Source organism: Girardinichthys multiradiatus, chromosome 19 (assembly GCF_021462225.1).
Source record: "Girardinichthys multiradiatus isolate DD_20200921_A chromosome 19, DD_fGirMul_XY1, whole genome shotgun sequence".
NCBI classification, from domain to species: Eukaryota; Metazoa; Chordata; class Actinopteri; order Cyprinodontiformes; family Goodeidae; genus Girardinichthys; species Girardinichthys multiradiatus.
The window spans coordinates 29,235,748-29,254,135 of record NC_061811.1 but is presented as its reverse complement, the minus strand read 5'-3'; the positions used below and the strand labels follow the sequence as shown (position 1 = coordinate 29,254,135).

General features: G+C 40.8%; 1 protein-coding gene across 7 annotated transcripts; it reads left to right on the top strand.

Moving 5' to 3' along the window:
- Positions 1 to 782: 782 nt before the first annotated feature.
- tulp4b (TUB like protein 4b) lies at positions 783 to 16,665 on the top strand. 7 transcript variants are annotated; one of them, XM_047345439.1, is made up of 16 exons: positions 783 to 895; positions 1,497 to 1,771; positions 4,431 to 4,703; positions 5,959 to 6,087; positions 6,249 to 6,410; positions 6,788 to 6,968; positions 7,075 to 7,182; positions 7,849 to 8,015; positions 8,407 to 8,631; positions 8,817 to 9,051; positions 9,696 to 9,819; positions 9,983 to 10,127; positions 11,214 to 11,307; positions 11,404 to 11,547; positions 11,634 to 14,932; positions 15,024 to 16,665. In XM_047345439.1, the coding sequence occupies exons 2-16, from the start codon at positions 1,754 to 1,756 to the stop codon at positions 15,138 to 15,140; spliced, it is 5,421 nt and encodes a 1,806-aa protein (XP_047201395.1). In that variant the 5' UTR covers positions 783 to 895; positions 1,497 to 1,753; the 3' UTR covers positions 15,141 to 16,665. The 7 variants fall into 7 exon arrangements, with proteins under 7 accessions (XP_047201395.1, XP_047201396.1, XP_047201400.1 ...); XM_047345440.1 differs by having other exon boundaries at positions 802 to 1,138; XM_047345444.1 differs by adding an exon at positions 4,242 to 4,321 and having other exon boundaries at positions 802 to 1,771; positions 4,434 to 4,703.
- Positions 16,666 to 18,388: the final 1,723 nt, after the last annotated feature.

The window sequence follows — 18,388 nt, the reverse complement described above, 5'->3', positions numbered from 1 at the left end:
CATCAGAACTATTCAATGGAAGATCTTGTGTGGGTTTTGAGTAAGGCTTGGCAGAGGGGTTTGTGTCGAGAGCAACCCTGACAGAAGGTGCCCTGGGCAGAAAGCCACATTGACCTATGGAAAACCGTTCCTGCTCTGAAGTCTACGTGGACGGTGTGAACAAGTGTTTGAGTTGGTGTTATTACAAAGCCTATGTTGAGTTCGTGTTCACAAAAAATATGCAAGCAAATACATTTATCATAAAAAAATCAATGGCACACCCTTTCTCAAATCCAGAGTTTTATGTAGCAGAACTTAAATATGATCATGTTACGAGCAGGTTCTAAAATTATTAATGAAACAAAAAGTAGAGGAAAAAAACAGGACGATGCTATTAATCAAAGAATGAAAGACACACAATTTTGTCAACTTTATTTGACAAAATTGTGTTATCACTAGAATTACAAACCCAACGACGCCCATGGTCCATCTATGATAAGGACAAAATGAAATGCAAAGTATGCAATTCTGCAAGAAATCACAGCTGCAAAGTGCGCGACAGGTACGTTACAAAGAGTCTGTGCGCCATTTGAGGTTGCCATCAGGAAAGAAACCCCCGTCCGTGTGCAGCAGGAAACACTTACAAGCGTTGGAACAATTTGCTAATTTCCAGCGGAGATTACATAAAATAAGAATTGAGCTAAATACATTTCTCTGCTGCAGTGGTTGGCAACATTGCTTGTGGTGAACTTGCTAAATCCTCGCTGGAAACTCCTGCTGCATTTCCACGCCACCTGCCTCATGGCAACCGCTTTTAAAGCCACAAGCACAAAGTGCACCAATGGAGAGGCGCCTGACAACACTACGGCACCGTGCATCATTTTAGGATTAATATATGTATTTACCTTGGTGTCAGGTACGTACAGCTATTAATGAATTGAAACTTAAACGTCTTTAATATAAGTGGCGCATGTGTAATTTCTAACCTGCTCCATTTGTCTCGATGAGCTCTGACTCACTCAGACAGCTGGATGCGGTTACATATGAGGCGACTATGAATAAGAAAGCTTCAGATATAAGCTTTAAATTTAAAGAGCTGGATCGTCTTTGACTCATGATTTCCTCGGAGGCTTTGCATATACAGGCTTAAAAGAAAGAGGTAAATCATTGCTACTTTAACATGTTCTTGTTTTTCATGTCACCGTTTAATTGCACAAATCTACGTTGAAGGGTTTATGTAATATTTTCACTGTTTGAGTACAGATCTGTGTGTGATTTTCTCTGCCGGTAACAAGGTGACAGCATCAGTACCCATGGAGACTGCCAGGGCTCTGCTCTCCAATGCAGTGTTTCCGTTGCATAGAGACTGAGAAAGACAGATTATCAACGTTGATGCTCTGCAGGACATCGCTATTTTCAACCAAAAATCTTTCCATCCGTGTCAGATCGCTTTACTTGTTGAATAGTTGCGTTTTTCTTTTTTTCTTACGCCCCCCTTTTTTTCTCCACTGCAACAGGATTGCACAACTCTCCGGGATGGGTGACTGGCATCTGAGGAGGCACGAATCTTCTATTGACAAACTCTAAGATTTGAATGTGTGATTGGATGAATGCATGAAGGATTGAAGAGCTGGACACCCTCTGGCTGTATGATGTATTTTACCTCCCGATTATAGCTCATTTTTTAGGCGCCAACAGGAAAGCAACCATCACCCTTCAGTGCATCATCTGGATGGAAATATGGACACCTTCAGAGGACGCATTTTGACTCAACATGCCCAGGAACTATGAGGTATTTTAAACCGTTGTCAACTAAACAATACAGAATAGGGTGTAGTCTTTTTTTTTTTTTTTCATGACATTACATAACATAATGCCAGCCAGCATACATCAAATCTGTGCAGAAAATGATTGCAGGTTAAAATAGGAACCTCAAATTTCTCACATCTTGAATGATTGGCTTTTTAAGTGTTGAATGCAGTGGAAACAGTCAGCAAATTTATCAAAAAGAATAAATAAAAGGACACAACTTTTAAAATGTGTCACTGAGAGAAAATTATGTTTTTATGTAAAGGATATTTCTTGCAGATATTATATTTTATAACATAAAAGACAGTAAATGATTATACCTAATCTCAGCTCTGACAAGACATGTATTTGCTTAAGACTTACCATAGTTTCAAATATGTCATCTATACCCCTTAATTTCGTTTTGTGGATGATAATAAAAAGGGCTGTAGTGATGATGTAACCTGCAGACGAATCCTGGAGCTGCTCCATGGACAGTGAATAATAGGGACTACAGCAAGAACATTTTGAACAGCCTTAAGTGGCACATTTATAGTGATTCAGTTGTAGTTGTTAAAATCTGTTAAGTCAGACTAAATGAAATAGGTTGGTCTCTAAAACATACCAAAAAAAAATTGTGTATTCCCTGGTTTTAGGCAGTTATTTGTCTATAAGGCTTGTTATGCTGATGCCTGTTTGCAGCTGATGGGACCTCTGTTGTGCATTAAAAAAGTATTCATACCTCTTAAACTTTTTCTCATTTTGTCATGAAGCCCTTTATTATAAAGTGGAGGGAAAATGATACGTGTTTTCAAACTCATCAAAGTCCAGCTAAAATGTGAAGGCCTCAGAGGTTTGTTAGAGAACATTGGTGAACAAATAACATCATAAAGACCAAGCAACACAACAGACAGGCCAGGAAAGACGGTCTGGAGAAGTTTCAAGCAGGATTAGGTTTTAAACAATATTCTAAGCTTTGAACATCTCATAGAGCACAGTTCTGAAAATGGAAAGAGTCTGGCTCAACTGCAAGCCGAACAAGACATAGCCCCCCACTCAAATTGATGGGGAAGAAGAAGGTGTTCGGGTCCGATTAGACCAAAATTTTATATCATGGCGCCTCATACACTGTGTGGCAGAAACCCAACACTGCACATCAACCTAAACACACACACAGAGTTGATGGAATGCTGGGATGGATCTGGATACAGCGCAATCCTGGAAAAAAAAAACTGTTAGAGGCTGCAAAAGACCTGAGATTGGGACAAAAGTGCATCTTCTAACATGACAACCTACCCTAAACATACAGCCACAATGAAGTGTTTTAGATGAAACCATACATGTTATAATACCATAACTTAAAGTCCAGACCTAAAACCAATTGAGAATCTGTGGCAAGAATTTAAAATGTATGTTTAGAAATGCTGTTCATCCAGTCTGAGCTAGAGCTGCTTTACAAAGAAGAATGTCCAAACATTTCAGTATCTGTCCAAAGCCAGCCCAAAAGACCTGCAGCTGCAATTGTAGGGAAAGCATTACACAAAGCATGGCCTCAGAGGGTCTGAATACAAATGCACACCACACTTCTCAGGTACTTAGAAAAATGCATGAAACCTTTTGTCTTGGGCTGCACGGTGGCACAGTTGGTAGCACTGTTGCCTTGCAGCAAGAAGGTCCTGGGTTTGACTCCCAGCCAGGGGTCTTTCTGCATGGAGTTTGCGTGCATGTGTGGTTTCTTTCTGGGTACTGTGGCATTCTCCAACAGTCCAAAAACATGAGTGTTAGGTTAATTAGTCACTCTAAATTGCCCTTAGATGTGAATGAGTGTGTGGGTGGTTGTTTGTCCTGCCATGGACTGGCGACCTGTCCAGGGTGTACCCCGCCTCCTGCCCATAGACAGCTGGAGTTAGACACCAGCTCCCCCGTGACCCACTATGGAAGAAGTGGTAGAAAATGACTGATCATTTATCATTATCTTCCACTTCATAATTTTACAGTAATTTGTGTTGTTCTAATCCAAATAAAATACATCAAAGTTTGTTGCTGTGATGTGACTGACAAAATGTGAAAAGGTTTAAGAGGTATGAAAACATTATATTGGGATGTATTTTTTTCTAGGCTTGTTTCATTTAGACACCTCCACATCTCACAGCAGAATTAAAATCTTTCATTTATTGTATCTTCATTTTGTTATAGCACAATCTCACCACAAGGATCCACTTAGCTGTATTATTTTTATGTGTGCATTTTTATGTTATTTCAGATTTACTTTAGTCCACACTCAAAAACAGGGCTAATTAGAGGGGTTTAAATTGCATAGTACAATCTTCTTTGAATTTAAAACAAACACCTGCTCAATGTGAATTAAAACATTTTAGGAGCTATTTTAACCAGTTTAACTTGAGATTGTTCTGTCAATGTTTGTTTCTATGGTCAATAGTTTTCAAACCCACCTTTTTCGTGTTTTACTGCAGCCCCACTTCCCGCTGACCATGAAAATAGCAACCGTGTACATACCAAAAAATCCTGAGCTTCCCTGAAAAGGCAGTTTTGAGTAAATGTAGAGCCACACACCAACACAAGCGAAAATGTACCTAAGATTTATTACAAGGTGCCCTGTAATGTCACAGCTCCAACGCATCACTTTCTCTTGTTTTGCTCAGCAGCCTGGTCAGTCAGTAGGGATGTTGGCCGCCGTGGAACATGGTCCCATCCTGTGCAGCGACTCCAACATCCTGTGCCTCTCATGGAAGGGCCGGGTTCCCAAGAGCGAGAAGGATAAGCCGGTGTGCCGGAGACGCTACTACGAGGAGGGCTGGCTCGCCACAGGGAACGGGAGAGGAGTTGTTGGGGTGACGTTCACGTCGAGTCACTGCAGGAGGGATAGAAGTACACCGCAGAGAATCAATTTTAACTTGCGAGGCCACAACAGCGAGGTTCGGCCTTGAGTATATTAGTAAAATTGTGGGAATTATTATTTTTTAGGGTGTTTCCCCTACATCCCAAAGGTGCTTTGTTGGGGTTCAATGTAGAAGGAACTCAATATTGTGCTCAAGAGACCAGTTTGATTTGAGCTTTGTGACATGGTGCGTTATCTTACTGGTTAGAGTGTATCCATCAGAAGACTGATATACTGTAGCAACAAGGCCGTGGTGTTCAGTTGGTACTAAGCGGTTCAGAGTGTGTCAAGAAAACATTCCCCATACCATTACACCACCACCGCCACCAACCTGAACCAATAATAAAGGCAGGATGAATCATGTTTTCATGTTGATTCAGCCAGATTCTGACCCAACCATCTAAATGTCGTAGTTGAAATCGAAACATATCGGACCAGACGTTTTACCAGTTTGTTATTGTTGGATTTAGGTGAGTGAGACTCGGTTCCCTTTTCCCAGCTGAGAATAGTGGCACCCCGTGTGGTCTCCTGCTACTGTAGCCCCTCTGCTTCAAGGTTCTAAGTGTTGTGGTGTCAGAGATAGTATTCTGCATCTCTTGGTTACAACGAGAAGTTATTTGTGTCTCCTCCGACCATAAACTGTTTTTCTCAACAAAAAAAATACGGTTTGCCCACGTGGGCAGCTGCAAATCAAACTGGTGTTCTAGCTACTTCCAGTACATGCCAGATTTGACCCTTCGTGGTTCTTGGGCTCTTCTTGAACATTGTAGCCAATTTGATGTCAAATAGTTCAAACTTTTACACACTTATCAGATGTTCTAACAAGACAGTGATCACAGATCAGGCTTCTAAAGCCCTTCCCAAAGCCCAGAGTGTGGACAATGAATAAAACATGGTTTTGTCCCAGCAAAACCAACCAACTGAAAGGGAGCATTACCAATTCTGCTATAAAGAGAGGCCAAATCACTAGCCAGAATTGTGCCAGAAGCTTTTTGACCACAGAAAAAATATAAACAGGTAAAAGTCATAATCTAATAGTATTAAGCTTTTGTTTAAAGTTGCATAATATTGTCATCTGTCTTATTATTAGAACATATTTCGTGCTGATGTTATTTTTATCTGCCTGTGTCCTGACTTCCCTTCCAAGCACATTGGCTCTTTAAAGCCTGTTCTGCCTCAGAAGTCTTTTTTTAGACTTGTGTTTATGCAGTATATTATTCCTGAAAGTTCCTCTGTGCAGAGAGCCACCTGTGCTTTTAAAAATGGAGACAGCTTGCTTTGTTCCTTTGCAGGTTGTTTTGGTCCGCTGGAATGAGCCCTTTCAGAAGCTGGCGACTTGTGATATGGAAGGAGGCATTTTTGTATGGATCCAGTATGAAGGAAGATGGTCTGTGGAGTTAGTGAATGACAGAGGAGCCCAGGTGTACAATTATATTATTGTGCTTTAATTAAAAAAATAATAATGCAGCATGTATTTGCAATGTTTTATTTTCTACGCATGTTCATTATTAGTACTGAAGCGTTTTTCATTATAATGCATGTTTACAAAAATACCCTAACGGCAAGTCTCATCTTCTTCAAGGTGAGTGATTTCACTTGGTCACATGACGGCACCCAAGCACTCATCGCATACAGGGATGGTTTTGTGTTAGTTGGCTCGGTCAGTGGGCAAAGACACTGGTCCTCAGAGATCAACTTGGAGAGTCAAATCACCTGTGGCATCTGGACACCTGACGATCAGCAGGTACAGCACACGATGCTCTGCTAAGTTCATATCATCAAAACATCCTTGGTGATGAAAATATCTGAACATGCAACAGAAGAGCTTTAGTGCCACACAAAAGTATTCACACCTCTTGAACTTGCTACAGCCAAAACAGATTTTATGAGATAAACCAGAACGAATTAGGGCATTGTGAGGTGGACTGAAAATTACTCAATGTTTTTAACAATAAAAATCTGAAAAGTGTGGCATGCATTGCATTCAGTAACATAAAATTCCAAAACGTAATTAAGTTCAAGCAATGTGAATACTTTTGGAAATCACTGTGTTCATTTAGTCAGCAGTTCAGTTTTATTATTAATATCATTATTGTTAATAATTGTACAACTCTGTCTTAGGTCTTGTTTGGAACAGCAGATGGGCAGGTAATAGTGATGGACTGCCACGGACGGATGCTTGCTCACGTGCTGCTTCATGAGTCTGACGGCATCGTCAGCATGTCGTGGAACTGCCCCGACTTCCTTGTTGAGGACAGCACAGAGAGCGACACAGACTCTGATGACAATATTCTGCCTTTAGGTACAACCTTTTCTCTCTCTCTGCTCATGCAAGTGCCTGACAAAGATGAACATGTTGCCATGAGGAAACAAAATTAGGCACATGTACTTTTCTTTCTTCTTCCAAGTTCGACGAGTCAAGCCTTTGTTGACAGTCACCTTCTTATCAGGAGATATCAGTTTGATGAACAACTATGATGATCTCTCTCCAGCTATAATTCGTTCAGGGCTAAAAGGTAGGTTCCCCCAGTCTGGCAATGCAAGTTACTTTTTTTAGGTTTGGTGGTAAGGTAGGGATTATCCATGGTTACAACACGGTCTTATAACATTTTGAATTTCATCCTCCAAATCAGGGGTGTCCAAGTCAGGTCCTTGAGAGCTACAATCCTGCAACTTTTAGATGCATCCTGTCTCCAACATACAGTACCTGCCTGAAATGGCTCAATCCCTCATCAGCATGTCATTCAGCTCCGCAGAGGCCTGGTAATGAGCCATTCATTCAATTCAGATATGTTAGAGAAGGGATGTATCTAAAAATTGCAGTAGCTCTCCAGGACTCGACTTGGGCACCCTGATCTAAATTATAGGCCTTAAAAATATGTCTAGATTTCCATACTAAGTCTTAAAATATATGTATTTGTATCTTAGGTTTTTACATTTGTTGATTTGTACATTATTATTATTTCATTTGCAATAAGCAATTGCCTTCTCCTCAAACACTCTTTTTGCATATTTAGGCCATTTAAAGACCTTTATGTAGAAACCCTGTTTTTGCCCCTACAGGTTAAATTTACATTTGGTTCCAGCCACTTTATCACTTAAATTACAAGTAAACATTACAGCAACATTAACGTATGCAAGTTGTAGGACTCACTTTTAATTTTCCCCACTTCATACTGCAGATGTAGAAGCCCAGTGGTGCTCTCAGGGAGACCTCTTGGCTGTGGCTGGCATGGAGAAACATGGGCTCCCAGTTGACACAGCCTGTGCATCCATCATGAGGAATGCTCTTGTTAAGTTCTATAATGTTCAAGGAGAGCACATATACACTCTGGAAACACCTGCACAGGTTAGTCTACCTTTAAAGCAAGGGATGGAAATCTTACTATTCAGGTTTGTTGAAGCTACAAATAACATTTTTCTGTTTTGTTAGGCTTAGCTTCTTTAGGTTTTTATTAATACATACTGAACACAAATATATGCCTCACTTTTCAGATTTCTACAATCCAAAAACCATAATTTTCCATACTCTTTAAAATATGCACTACTTTATGATGGTCTATCACATGAAATCCTAGTGAAATATGTCAAAATTTGTGGTTGTTATGTGACAAAATGTTGAAAACTCCAATGAATATTAATATATTTGCAAGGCACCATGGTTAGATACTGCACTTGCATAAATAACATAGAAGTGAAAAACCTGTTTTAACAATAGAAATCCGGTTGCTGTGTTTCAGAGGCCCATCACCACCATCTGCTGGGGTCACAGAGACTCCCGCTTGTTCCTTGCATGTGGGTCAGCACTCTATGTGGTGCGTGTGGAGCACAGAGTGGCCAGCCTCCAGCTCTTGTGCCAGCAGGGCATTGCCAGCGCCCTGCGTGAAGAGAAAGATGTTGGGAAACTGAACATGCCCTCATTGCTCTGCTCTTATGTTACCTCTGCTTTTATACCAACTATCAAGGTATTAAGCCTTAATGTATTTCCTAGGGCTTTTTTGTACTTCAGTTGTTTGGTTGGGTCATACCGATCCTTCTGGAGAGGTGAGCAGAGGCCATCAGAAATAAGCAAATCCACTAACATTTTCATGTTGTCCCCTTGAGCATCTAGAAATCTCAATCTCAAATCTCTTTCCTTTCTCTGTTCCAGCCTCCGATTCCTGACCCTAATAACATCCGTGACTTTGTCAGCTACCCCACGTCCGGGAATGAGCGGCTGCACTGCACCATGAAGCGAGCAGAGGATAGTCCAGAGGCAGGGGGCCCCTGCTACACGCTGTACCTCGAATATTTAGGAGGGCTGGTGCCAATTCTCAAAGGAAGGCGAATCAGTAAGCTAAGGCCTGAGTTTGTCATTATGGATCCAAAAACTGACAGCAAGCCCGGTGAGTTCACAAAGTCCAATTGATCCTTCTATTTCTCAAAAATAGTGTGTTTATTTTTCAGAAAAGCATTAATCAATTTGATAGAGATCAGAATAATCTTCCCTGAATGATGATCAACTGCAAAATTCAGTCTATAAACATATCAAGCAACAACATATACTTTGATTACCTTTTGATTTGTAGACATAAAATAAGATATTTAAATAAATGGGTAATCTTTAAATAAATAGGCCTAATCTTGTTATTCATTCATTTTCTATTTGGACAAATGTGCTGCCTCCATCATAGAACCTGCAGGACATTTTCTTCTGTTTATGTGTTATAGTCTTTAGGAAAAAAAGTCGGGGGATCAGTCTCAAAATACCTAATTGGTGAATCTCTATTGTTTTGGTAAATAGTGTAGATGAGCCAGAGAAGTAAAAGATAAAAGCACAGTTGCTCAAAAACACTTTTATGCTTTTCCATAAAGTATATTTGTGTTGTGTTCTAACCATATGCCAGGAGGAAAAACAAACACATTATCCTCTCTGATGTAACATGATTTACGGCCCGTTTCAGAGCTTTTATGCAATGGAAGTTTATTGCTGCACCACAGACATGTTTGCTCAGTAATCTTCATCCTTTGATTGTTTTTCCTTTTCCAGAGGAAGTGTGTGTAAATCCCATGATCTCCTACACAGACAGCTGTAACTGCTCTGACTCCAGTGACATTGACTTGAGTGATGAGTGGGTGGGGAAGAAGTCACCAAAGTTATCCCGTGCAAACAGGTTACCTAGTCATTGCTTGTCAGAAATTATACTGATTAACTTTACACGGGTTGTGATGAAGCCTTTGCACATTTAGGATTTGTACATTTATATTGTTTCTTTCAAAATGCTAAATTAGTGAGTCTAAAAACAGAACCTTTTATTAAATACTTTCTTTTTAAAGGTTAAATATGGATTCAAGAAAATCCCCCAAACTTTCACGCGCCAACCAGGAAAGCCAACGGTCACCACGGCTACCGTCCAGAAAGCCTCTGGTCCGGTCACCCAGCCTGACCCGCCGTGAGTTTACAATGGATGGAATCACAGAGGTACAGATCTGTGGAAAATTACTCCAAATGATTTTTCAAAACTGTTCATATTCAAACATAGCATCAAAGACATACTGTATAAAGTGCCTCAGTAAAATATCCATATCCTCACTTTTCCACATTTTGTCCCATTACAACCACAAACTTTAATGTATTCTGTTGGGATTTTATTTAGTAGATCAACGCAAACAACACAATTGTGCATAATTGTGAAGTTGAAGGGAATCTACATGTATCATTTTACAAAAATGTATGCTTGTTCTATGCAAAATACCTCAGGCTCAGTCAGACTGGATGAACAGTATCTCTGAACTTCAATTTTCAAACCTTGCAACAGATTCTCGTTTAGTTTTAGGAGTGGACTTTGACTGGGCCGTTCAAACACATAAATATGCTTCGATTAGAAAACATTCTATTCTAAAAGGTTTTCTTCAACTAATGCTCTATTTAGCTTCATTTATTTTTTCATCAACTCTGATTAGCTTCCCTGTCCTTGGAAGAAAAACTTGGTGTGTTCAGGGTGATGTGCAGCATTGGTTTTCAGCCACATGTTGCATTTTGCACGTAGGCCAAAAAGTTCCGTTGTGGTCTCGTCTAATCAGAGCATCTTGGGCTTTAATGCCCTAGGATACTGTTGCATGGGGTGCAGAAAGCTGGAATCAAAACTCTCAACCTTATTTCCAGTCGATTACATTTCCCACTTTCCAATATAACACAGCTAAAAAAACAAGAGGTGTTGATACATCTTGACAGCGTCTTAGAGATGGATTAACAATATTTGGATATATTCAGTAAAGCACATTTTAGCCCCATGAATAAAGATGTCGGGATGAGATCTTCCACTGGTTTTTCTTCTTATGTTGGAAGCCAATCTACCACATATGAACAAGTATACCAGCAACTGCATTTACATTCCTTATCTACTGATACTGCAATATCTGCTTTGTCTTTTTATCTTTAGTTATCCAATGCACAATTAAACCCTAAATGCCAAACATCTAAATGAAATTCAGTTAAACTTGGTTAGAACAGAGCTTCCTGTACACTGACTATGCATCTACGTTTTCTATTTTTACTCTTCCACAGCACAATTACCTTGCACAGGTCACATCTAACATTTGGGGAACAAAGTTCAAAATTGTTGGACTTGCCTCTTTCCTCCCAGCCAATCTTGGGGCAGGTAAATATCCCCAAAATGGCAGATGTGTGAATGTCTTCGACTACAACAGAGTTCATGATGTTCATGATGTCTGCTCTATCTATTCTTTTGCTTCAGTGATTTATAAGACCAGCTTACTTCATCTGCAACCGAGGCAGATGACAATCTACCTTCCAGAAGTACGAAAGATTTCTCATGACTTCATGAGCCTGCCTGTATTTAACCCCAATGTGTTCAGTGAGGACGAGGATGATCTACCTGGTACAAATTACAGCACATTTTCTTTATTATAAAAAAGTAAAAATATATATATGAACATATATCAATCTCTCTGTGTTTTCTTAAAGTGATGGGGCCATCTGGAGTAGCAGAAGACAATCCACCCTGTACAGTCAATATTCCCATTGCGCCAATCCATAGTCCGGCTCAAGCCATGTCTCCAACTCAAAGTATTGGTCTGGTTCAGTCTCTCCTGGCCAACCAGAATATTCAGCTTGATGTATTAACCAATCCGACAGCCACAGCTGCAGCAGCAGCTGTAGTGGCAGCAGCCTCAGTCCCTGTCACTGATCATGGCCAAGATGCTGTTGCATCCCCTTACCCTGTGCCAACTAGATACTCAAATCCCAGTCAGGGGATTTTTAGTGGGTTAGAGATGGGTCCTCTTCTCCCTGGCACGCTGCCTCCCCCACCACCACCTCAACATCTACCCCCACATCCTCACTCACAGAGGTCTCACTCGCAGCAGCCTCGCCAGCCGCCATCCAAACCGTCCCATACAATGCAAACACAACAACAACAGCAGCAGCAGCAGAAAATGCATCATCACCAACTGCAACAGCAGCACCACCATCAGTCCCAGTCACAGCAGCAGCAACATCAACAACTGCAACAGCTGCACCACCCACAGACTCTACATCATCATCAACAACATCATCAACACCAGGCTGAACAACACCAACAAATGCAACAGACCCAACAGCAGGCGGCAAATCAACATCTTCAACAACAGCAGCAAATCCAACAGCAGCAGCAGCAGATGCAGCTACAGCACGAGCAGATGCAACAACAGCAGCACCAGATGCAACAGCAGCAGCAGCAAATCCGGCAACAGATTCAGGAGATGAGGCAGCAGCAGCAGCAGCTGCAGCAGCAGCATCAGCAGATCCAGCAGCAACATCAGCAAATGCAGAGGCAGCACCAACAAATGCAGCAGCAGCTGAAGATGCAGATGTCGCTGCCACCAGCTCCTACTGGCTATCCTACCATATCCCTGCAACAGATCCATCTTCTTCCTTCAATTCCTCCTCCCACAGCTTTGCCTGTGCTGGACCGGGGGGACCACACACACACAATGAAGCCAAGTCTTCCACGGACTTTACCTCCCTCCTTTAATGACACAGGTGGATCTGTAGAGATCCAGATGAGGAAGGTAAATCCCCCTCCTCCATACCCAGGGACAGTAGTGTCTGCCGCTGCTACTCCTCAGACGTTTATTGCAAACTGTGACAGTCCAAGTGTCCTGGCTCCTGACCCCTGCCTTAAGAAAGATGCATTTTTACTTCAGCCTGTCACTTTACAATACCCAACACCTGTGGGGTATGAAAGGATCACAACCTTTGACAGCAGTGGCAATGTAGAGGAGGTGTGTCGTCCACGCAGACGCCTCATTCGCAATCAGAATGCGTACTCTGTTCACGGCATTGGGGGTTCAGCAACTCTCAAAGTGACTTCCACAGAAAATAAAAAAATTCAGCTTCCGTACAGCTCAGCGACATTAAGTCGTCTATCTGTCCCTCGATATTCTATACCAAGTGGAGACCCCCCTCCTTACCCTGATCCAGCCAATCAGGTAACTGCTACCCTCCCTCCTCCTCAGAGAATCGACAGCAGTCTGATTCATGCCACTTTACGTCGGGAACGCAGAGATATGGGACTCAAAGTGCCACAGATGATGGACAGCTCAAGAACCCTGCCCACCAAGGCTAAAATGAACAGCGCCTTATCGCTTTCCTACCAGCAGAGGGTCCCCACTGCATTGTACACATGCACACAGTGCAGCAGTAACAGCAGTAGTACCAGTGTCAGTGTGAGTGGAGGGGGAACTACAAGTAGCGGCATTGCAGGTGGTACAGTTGTAAGGCAGGATTTCCCACCGGGCAAAGGGGCTCATCACAGCACCATTATAGTGCACTCCAAAAGTGCCTCACCGCTGGCGTCTCAGTCATCTTACAGTCTGCTGGGAGCTGTAGATAACAGCCGGGACAGAACGGTGTACGTAAACTCTGCCTTTACAGAGGACGAGACTTTAAGTCAGCAGTGTCATCTTGAGAAATCTGTTCGTCAGTTGAATCTGGGTGATGGCAGTTTGAGAGTCAAACGCCCTCCGCCTTACCAGTGGGACACCTCCACTGCAGAGGACTTCTGGCTTACTCCAGAGCAGACGATGTTAGCCCCCCCACCCGGAAATCCTAAACCACCCCCTCTCATTATCAGTCAGGCACAGCACTTAGATGTGACACGGCTTCCTTTCGTCCTTACAACGAAACCTCCAACCAGTCTGAACACAAGCACTCTTACTTTCCCATCAGGGTACCAGATATCCCTCGCGCCTTTTCCCTCAGGTGTGGGTCATAGTGGACCTCCACTTCAGACCCTACAGAACTCTCCGCCACAGTGTTCCCCAAATGAGGTAGTCACTTCGGTATCCTTTGCTCAACAGGATCCTAGTTTGGTCTTACCACCAGGCTACCCTCCAAACTTGGCTAACTTGGCTTGCTGCCCTCTCCCTCCACTGTATCCTGGAACTAGCTCATGTCCTGGAATTCAGCTTCACCCTGTAAGTCTACATCCTTGGAACCCTTACCCCTGTCCACCTCCAATGCAGGATCCTCCAGCTCCTCCCCTGCCAACTAAAACTCATCAGATTTTAGAAAAGCCACTACTCTCCCCACCTCCGCCCACTGCTCCACCTCCACCACCTCCACTACCACCTCCTCCCCCGCCCACTGAGTTGCTCCCATCCAAACGTGGCACAGGAGAACAAGCCGAATCTGCCAACAATTTTCCAGAGCCGTCATCCCTAAATGAAAGCCCTGTCCCTCAGGAGTCGGAACGCTTCAGCAAGAAGAGCTGTAAAAGAGTTGATAGCAGGGCAGAGGAGGGCAACATGCCCACAGTCTCTGAGGGCAGATCAAGGAAAGATGGGCGGGCGCTTTCTGACTTCAACACTCTCATATCCAGCCCAAGGCTCGGCAGCAGAGAGAAGAAGAAGCCCAAGGGGCAAAAAGAGCAACTCAATAAAACAAAAAAAATGAGCAGAACAACAAATGAGTTCCAGGACAGCTCTGAAAGTGAACCAGAGCTGTTTATTAGTGGCGATGAGCTCATGAACCAGAACCAGAGTAGTAAAAAGAGCTGGAAGAACAAGAGGAGCATGCGTTTGGCAAGTGAGCTGGAAGAAATAAAGTGCCGCAAGGCAAACGAAAGAGAGGACCGTAGTTTAGGCAGCCAAGGGTTTGTCTACATCATGGCCAATAAGCAGCCACTTTGGAATGAAGCTACGCAGGTCTATCAGCTTGACTTTGGCGGTCGAGTCACTCAAGAGTCAGCAAAAAATTTTCAGATAGAGCTGGATGGTCGGCAGGTAATGTGAAAAGTAATCAAACAAAACTATTGTGATGACCAATTTACATCAAGAACCAATTAAAAAATCCCTGTGTTCTGTGTTCTTTTAGGTGATGCAGTTCGGGCGAATAGATGGGAACGCTTACATCCTGGATTTTCAGTACCCTTTCTCAGCCGTGCAGGCGTTTGCTGTCGCCTTGGCCAATGTGACTCAAAGGCTCAAATGAAGAGTTGTTTTGTTGGTGTTGCTGTACTGTACTGGTCTTAGATTCTGATGTTCGGGATTGTGAACCATTTATTCTTTTTTTTTCTGATTTTGTATTTGTCTGTGCACATATCAGTAATTTAGTCAATGTAGTGAAGGCAAAGTCAGTTAGTTTGGATCTGATGGAACCTATCAGGTAATCCAGAACTTTGACTTAATGCTGCAGTTCAATAACATAAATAAATAAATGACTACATACATAAATAAAGTCTTTACACAGGTGATCTTCATTATGCATTAAAAAATGCAAATTTCCGAAGGTAGAATGACGCCCAAAATTGAGAATACGTAACCTCTAAGCCATACCATAGGATATCTGAGACAAATATTGCACTTTTTAAATTTGATAAACAAAAACATTGAACAACAGCTGGTTTTATTATTTGTTGTTTTAAGGACTTCATGGACTTTGCTGATTCAGACCTCATCACAAGTAAGGATTAGATGAGATTTGTTTCATTTGCTCTGCTATGTGCTTTCAATGAGTTAGTCATTGCATCTGAAAGATCTGAGCAAATTATGGCATTGTTTTTATGTTACTTCTATGAAGTTATGCAATGAGCGTTAAAAATCATCTTCTGGCAAAAATACTACAAATTAATTAAAAGAGGCAGTAATATTTTATTGGGTTTTTATTTTACATTTGTAGATTGAATCATAATTGTGTAATGCTATAGCCCAAACACAGTTTATGTTTACACAAATCATCTCTTTGCTGGTTAATTAAGTCTGAGTGCCATGTGTAAGCTGATTGGTTAAAAAAATACTTTTATACAGTAAGGTCTTACTTTTTTGTTTTTTTTTTTGTTTTTTGCTGGTTGTTGCTGGATGATGCTACTTGAATCCTGCAATTGAATTCTGCATTTGAATGTGAAGTGCTGTAGTTTCACCATTTGGAAATCAGTGCTGCTTTGAATAGATAGAGCTTGTGTGCAATAATCCTACCTTCACAGAACTGATGTTGTACTTGCAAAAGAAAATATAAAGCCGCTTGCTGCCCTGTGGATTTAGCAAGTGACCTATACTTAGATGAAAAGTGGAAATACGTTGCTAACATTAATCCTTTTTGGTTCTTTACTGTTGTTTTGAAATACCAAATGTTTTGTGGTGTTACACTTGTGGACAAAAAAAAAATGAAAAGAATTTTGCAAAAGTATGAAATCTATTTACAAGTTGGTTCGATGAGGATTGAGATTCATGTAAATGTGGTGCTACTGTACAAAGAAGACAAATGTCTGAATGTTGTTGGTTCAAAATGATTTTAATGGGAAAGCTTTGGAGAGCAACAAGAAGTGCAATGATTTCATTTAAGAGTGCTTTTCCATCTGTGCAACTTTAAAGACAGTGTGCACCAGTCATCAGCAATACTGCCTAATGAATAGTTTGCAGCCAGATCTTATTTCTCTTATTCTGTGATGAAAAGGACAAAAATAGGTTTGTAAAGACCTATGGGCTAGCCAAGATGTAATAAAATATATTTATCTGCATGTTTGTGGTGTTCTTTACTCCAAAATGACATCTTTTTACTGTTGGACCAATCTCCATCAAGTGGGAATGGATTAAAATGTGATTGGCAAATTTTTATGTTTTACATATTAACATATATAGTATTTTGTAGAATTCATTCCTAAATCTTTTTGGAGTAACTAAGTGCATAGGTTTCAGAAATTAAGCATAACAGTAGAGAAGTATTAAGCAGTTTGTGTATTTCAAACAGTAAAAGGAAATTTTTAAATTTTGTCAGTGTTAAATAAATGCACTTTTATTGCAGCAAAGGAAAACTAATTTGTTCTTGCAATTATTTTAAAAGAACTTCTTATAACTTTTTTTTCCTTTATAAATTCATTTGGCCTTTATTTTAAGAAAAATGCCACACATTCTTTTTTACTGAAACTCACACACACCATTGTCCAGCTCTTGAATCGTTAAATGAACAAAATAATGCCAGCATATCATGTAAATATTTAATCTGTGTATGTTTTAGCACATTTTAACAAATGAAAGAGAAATAATGGATAATTATTTTAGTATTTGTTTAATTACTTTATAGTTCTGTGTCGCAACTTATTGTGAATTGATTATATTTGTCTGCCTCACCCATCAAAGTCAGTGGATGGGGCAAACATGTATGACTGATTTAAGTGATTGGTCTACTTTAAACTGCTCCACACGTCAATCAATCAGATATCAGGGTGTGTTTGATGAGCCACAGTGACAGTTTAGGTTTTGTCATGATGAAACGTTGCACAATATGAAGTGATTTAGTAATACTTAAATAATTATACATCTTTAAAATATAAGGAATGAAACTTTTAATGACATGTTTACTTTTTTGTGTATTTAAAAAATTGCCATTTTTGTCATACTAAAATTAACATAGCATTTCAGAAAAAGAACATCTTATGAACAGTCAAATATGGTAGTGGTCTTGTGATGGTTTTCTGGGATCATTATCTGCTCTCCACTAGGAAACGCTTACGGAGAATGTTTGGCCTTCAATTCATAACCTTAAGTAAATCTAACTGCATGGTTGCAAGAAAGGACTTAAAAAGTATTTTAGGTTCCTGGTTGTCAGAGTTAGACATAATGATAAACTCAGAGAAGGTATGCAATGAAGACACAAGCGAGTCAAAGTTATCTTTGGCTGGCCAGGAAAAGACAGTTCATTCTCTCTGAGGAGCTGCCCTGTGTCACAGCCTTTTATTAAAGAAAGAAAGAACACTCATGTTACAGCATTGTGTGTGTGGCCACACACAGTCTCACAAATACAAGTCCTACTGAATAAAACTGGTTTTGTCCATATACTGATACAGCCCACACGTCCACATCTGGCATCCAAGGACACCAAGATTAGCTGGGGTGCCGACAGACTGCTTCCCAGAACTCCTCCACAAACACACACAAGTTGCTGCTCAGTTTGCATAGCAACCACCCAGATGCAACTCTAAGACAAGATGACAATTCTGTTAATAGTTCATAAAAGTAAAGATCCAAAAACATATGTGAAAAGTATTCAAACCACTTCTATCAAAGTTCACACAACTAAATAAATGAAAATGTATTTTAATGGCAAATCATAAGGATAAAGAACCTTTTTAAACTAAGTAATGATAATTCACGCACAAATCTTCCAACACTGGTCAAAGTCTGGACTTAAATCTAATGGAGCTGATATGTCATGTACTTAATCAGGTTGTTTAAACAGAAAAA

Excerpts from the sequence above, each read along its gene's own strand:
- tulp4b (XM_047345439.1), top strand. Across the intron at positions 6,411-6,787 it reads GGACACCTGACGATCAGCAG|GTCTTGTTTGGAACAGCAGA; the intron begins GTACAGCACACG and ends ACTCTGTCTTAG. Across the intron at positions 14,933-15,023 it reads TAGAGCTGGATGGTCGGCAG|GTGATGCAGTTCGGGCGAAT; the intron begins GTAATGTGAAAA and ends GTGTTCTTTTAG.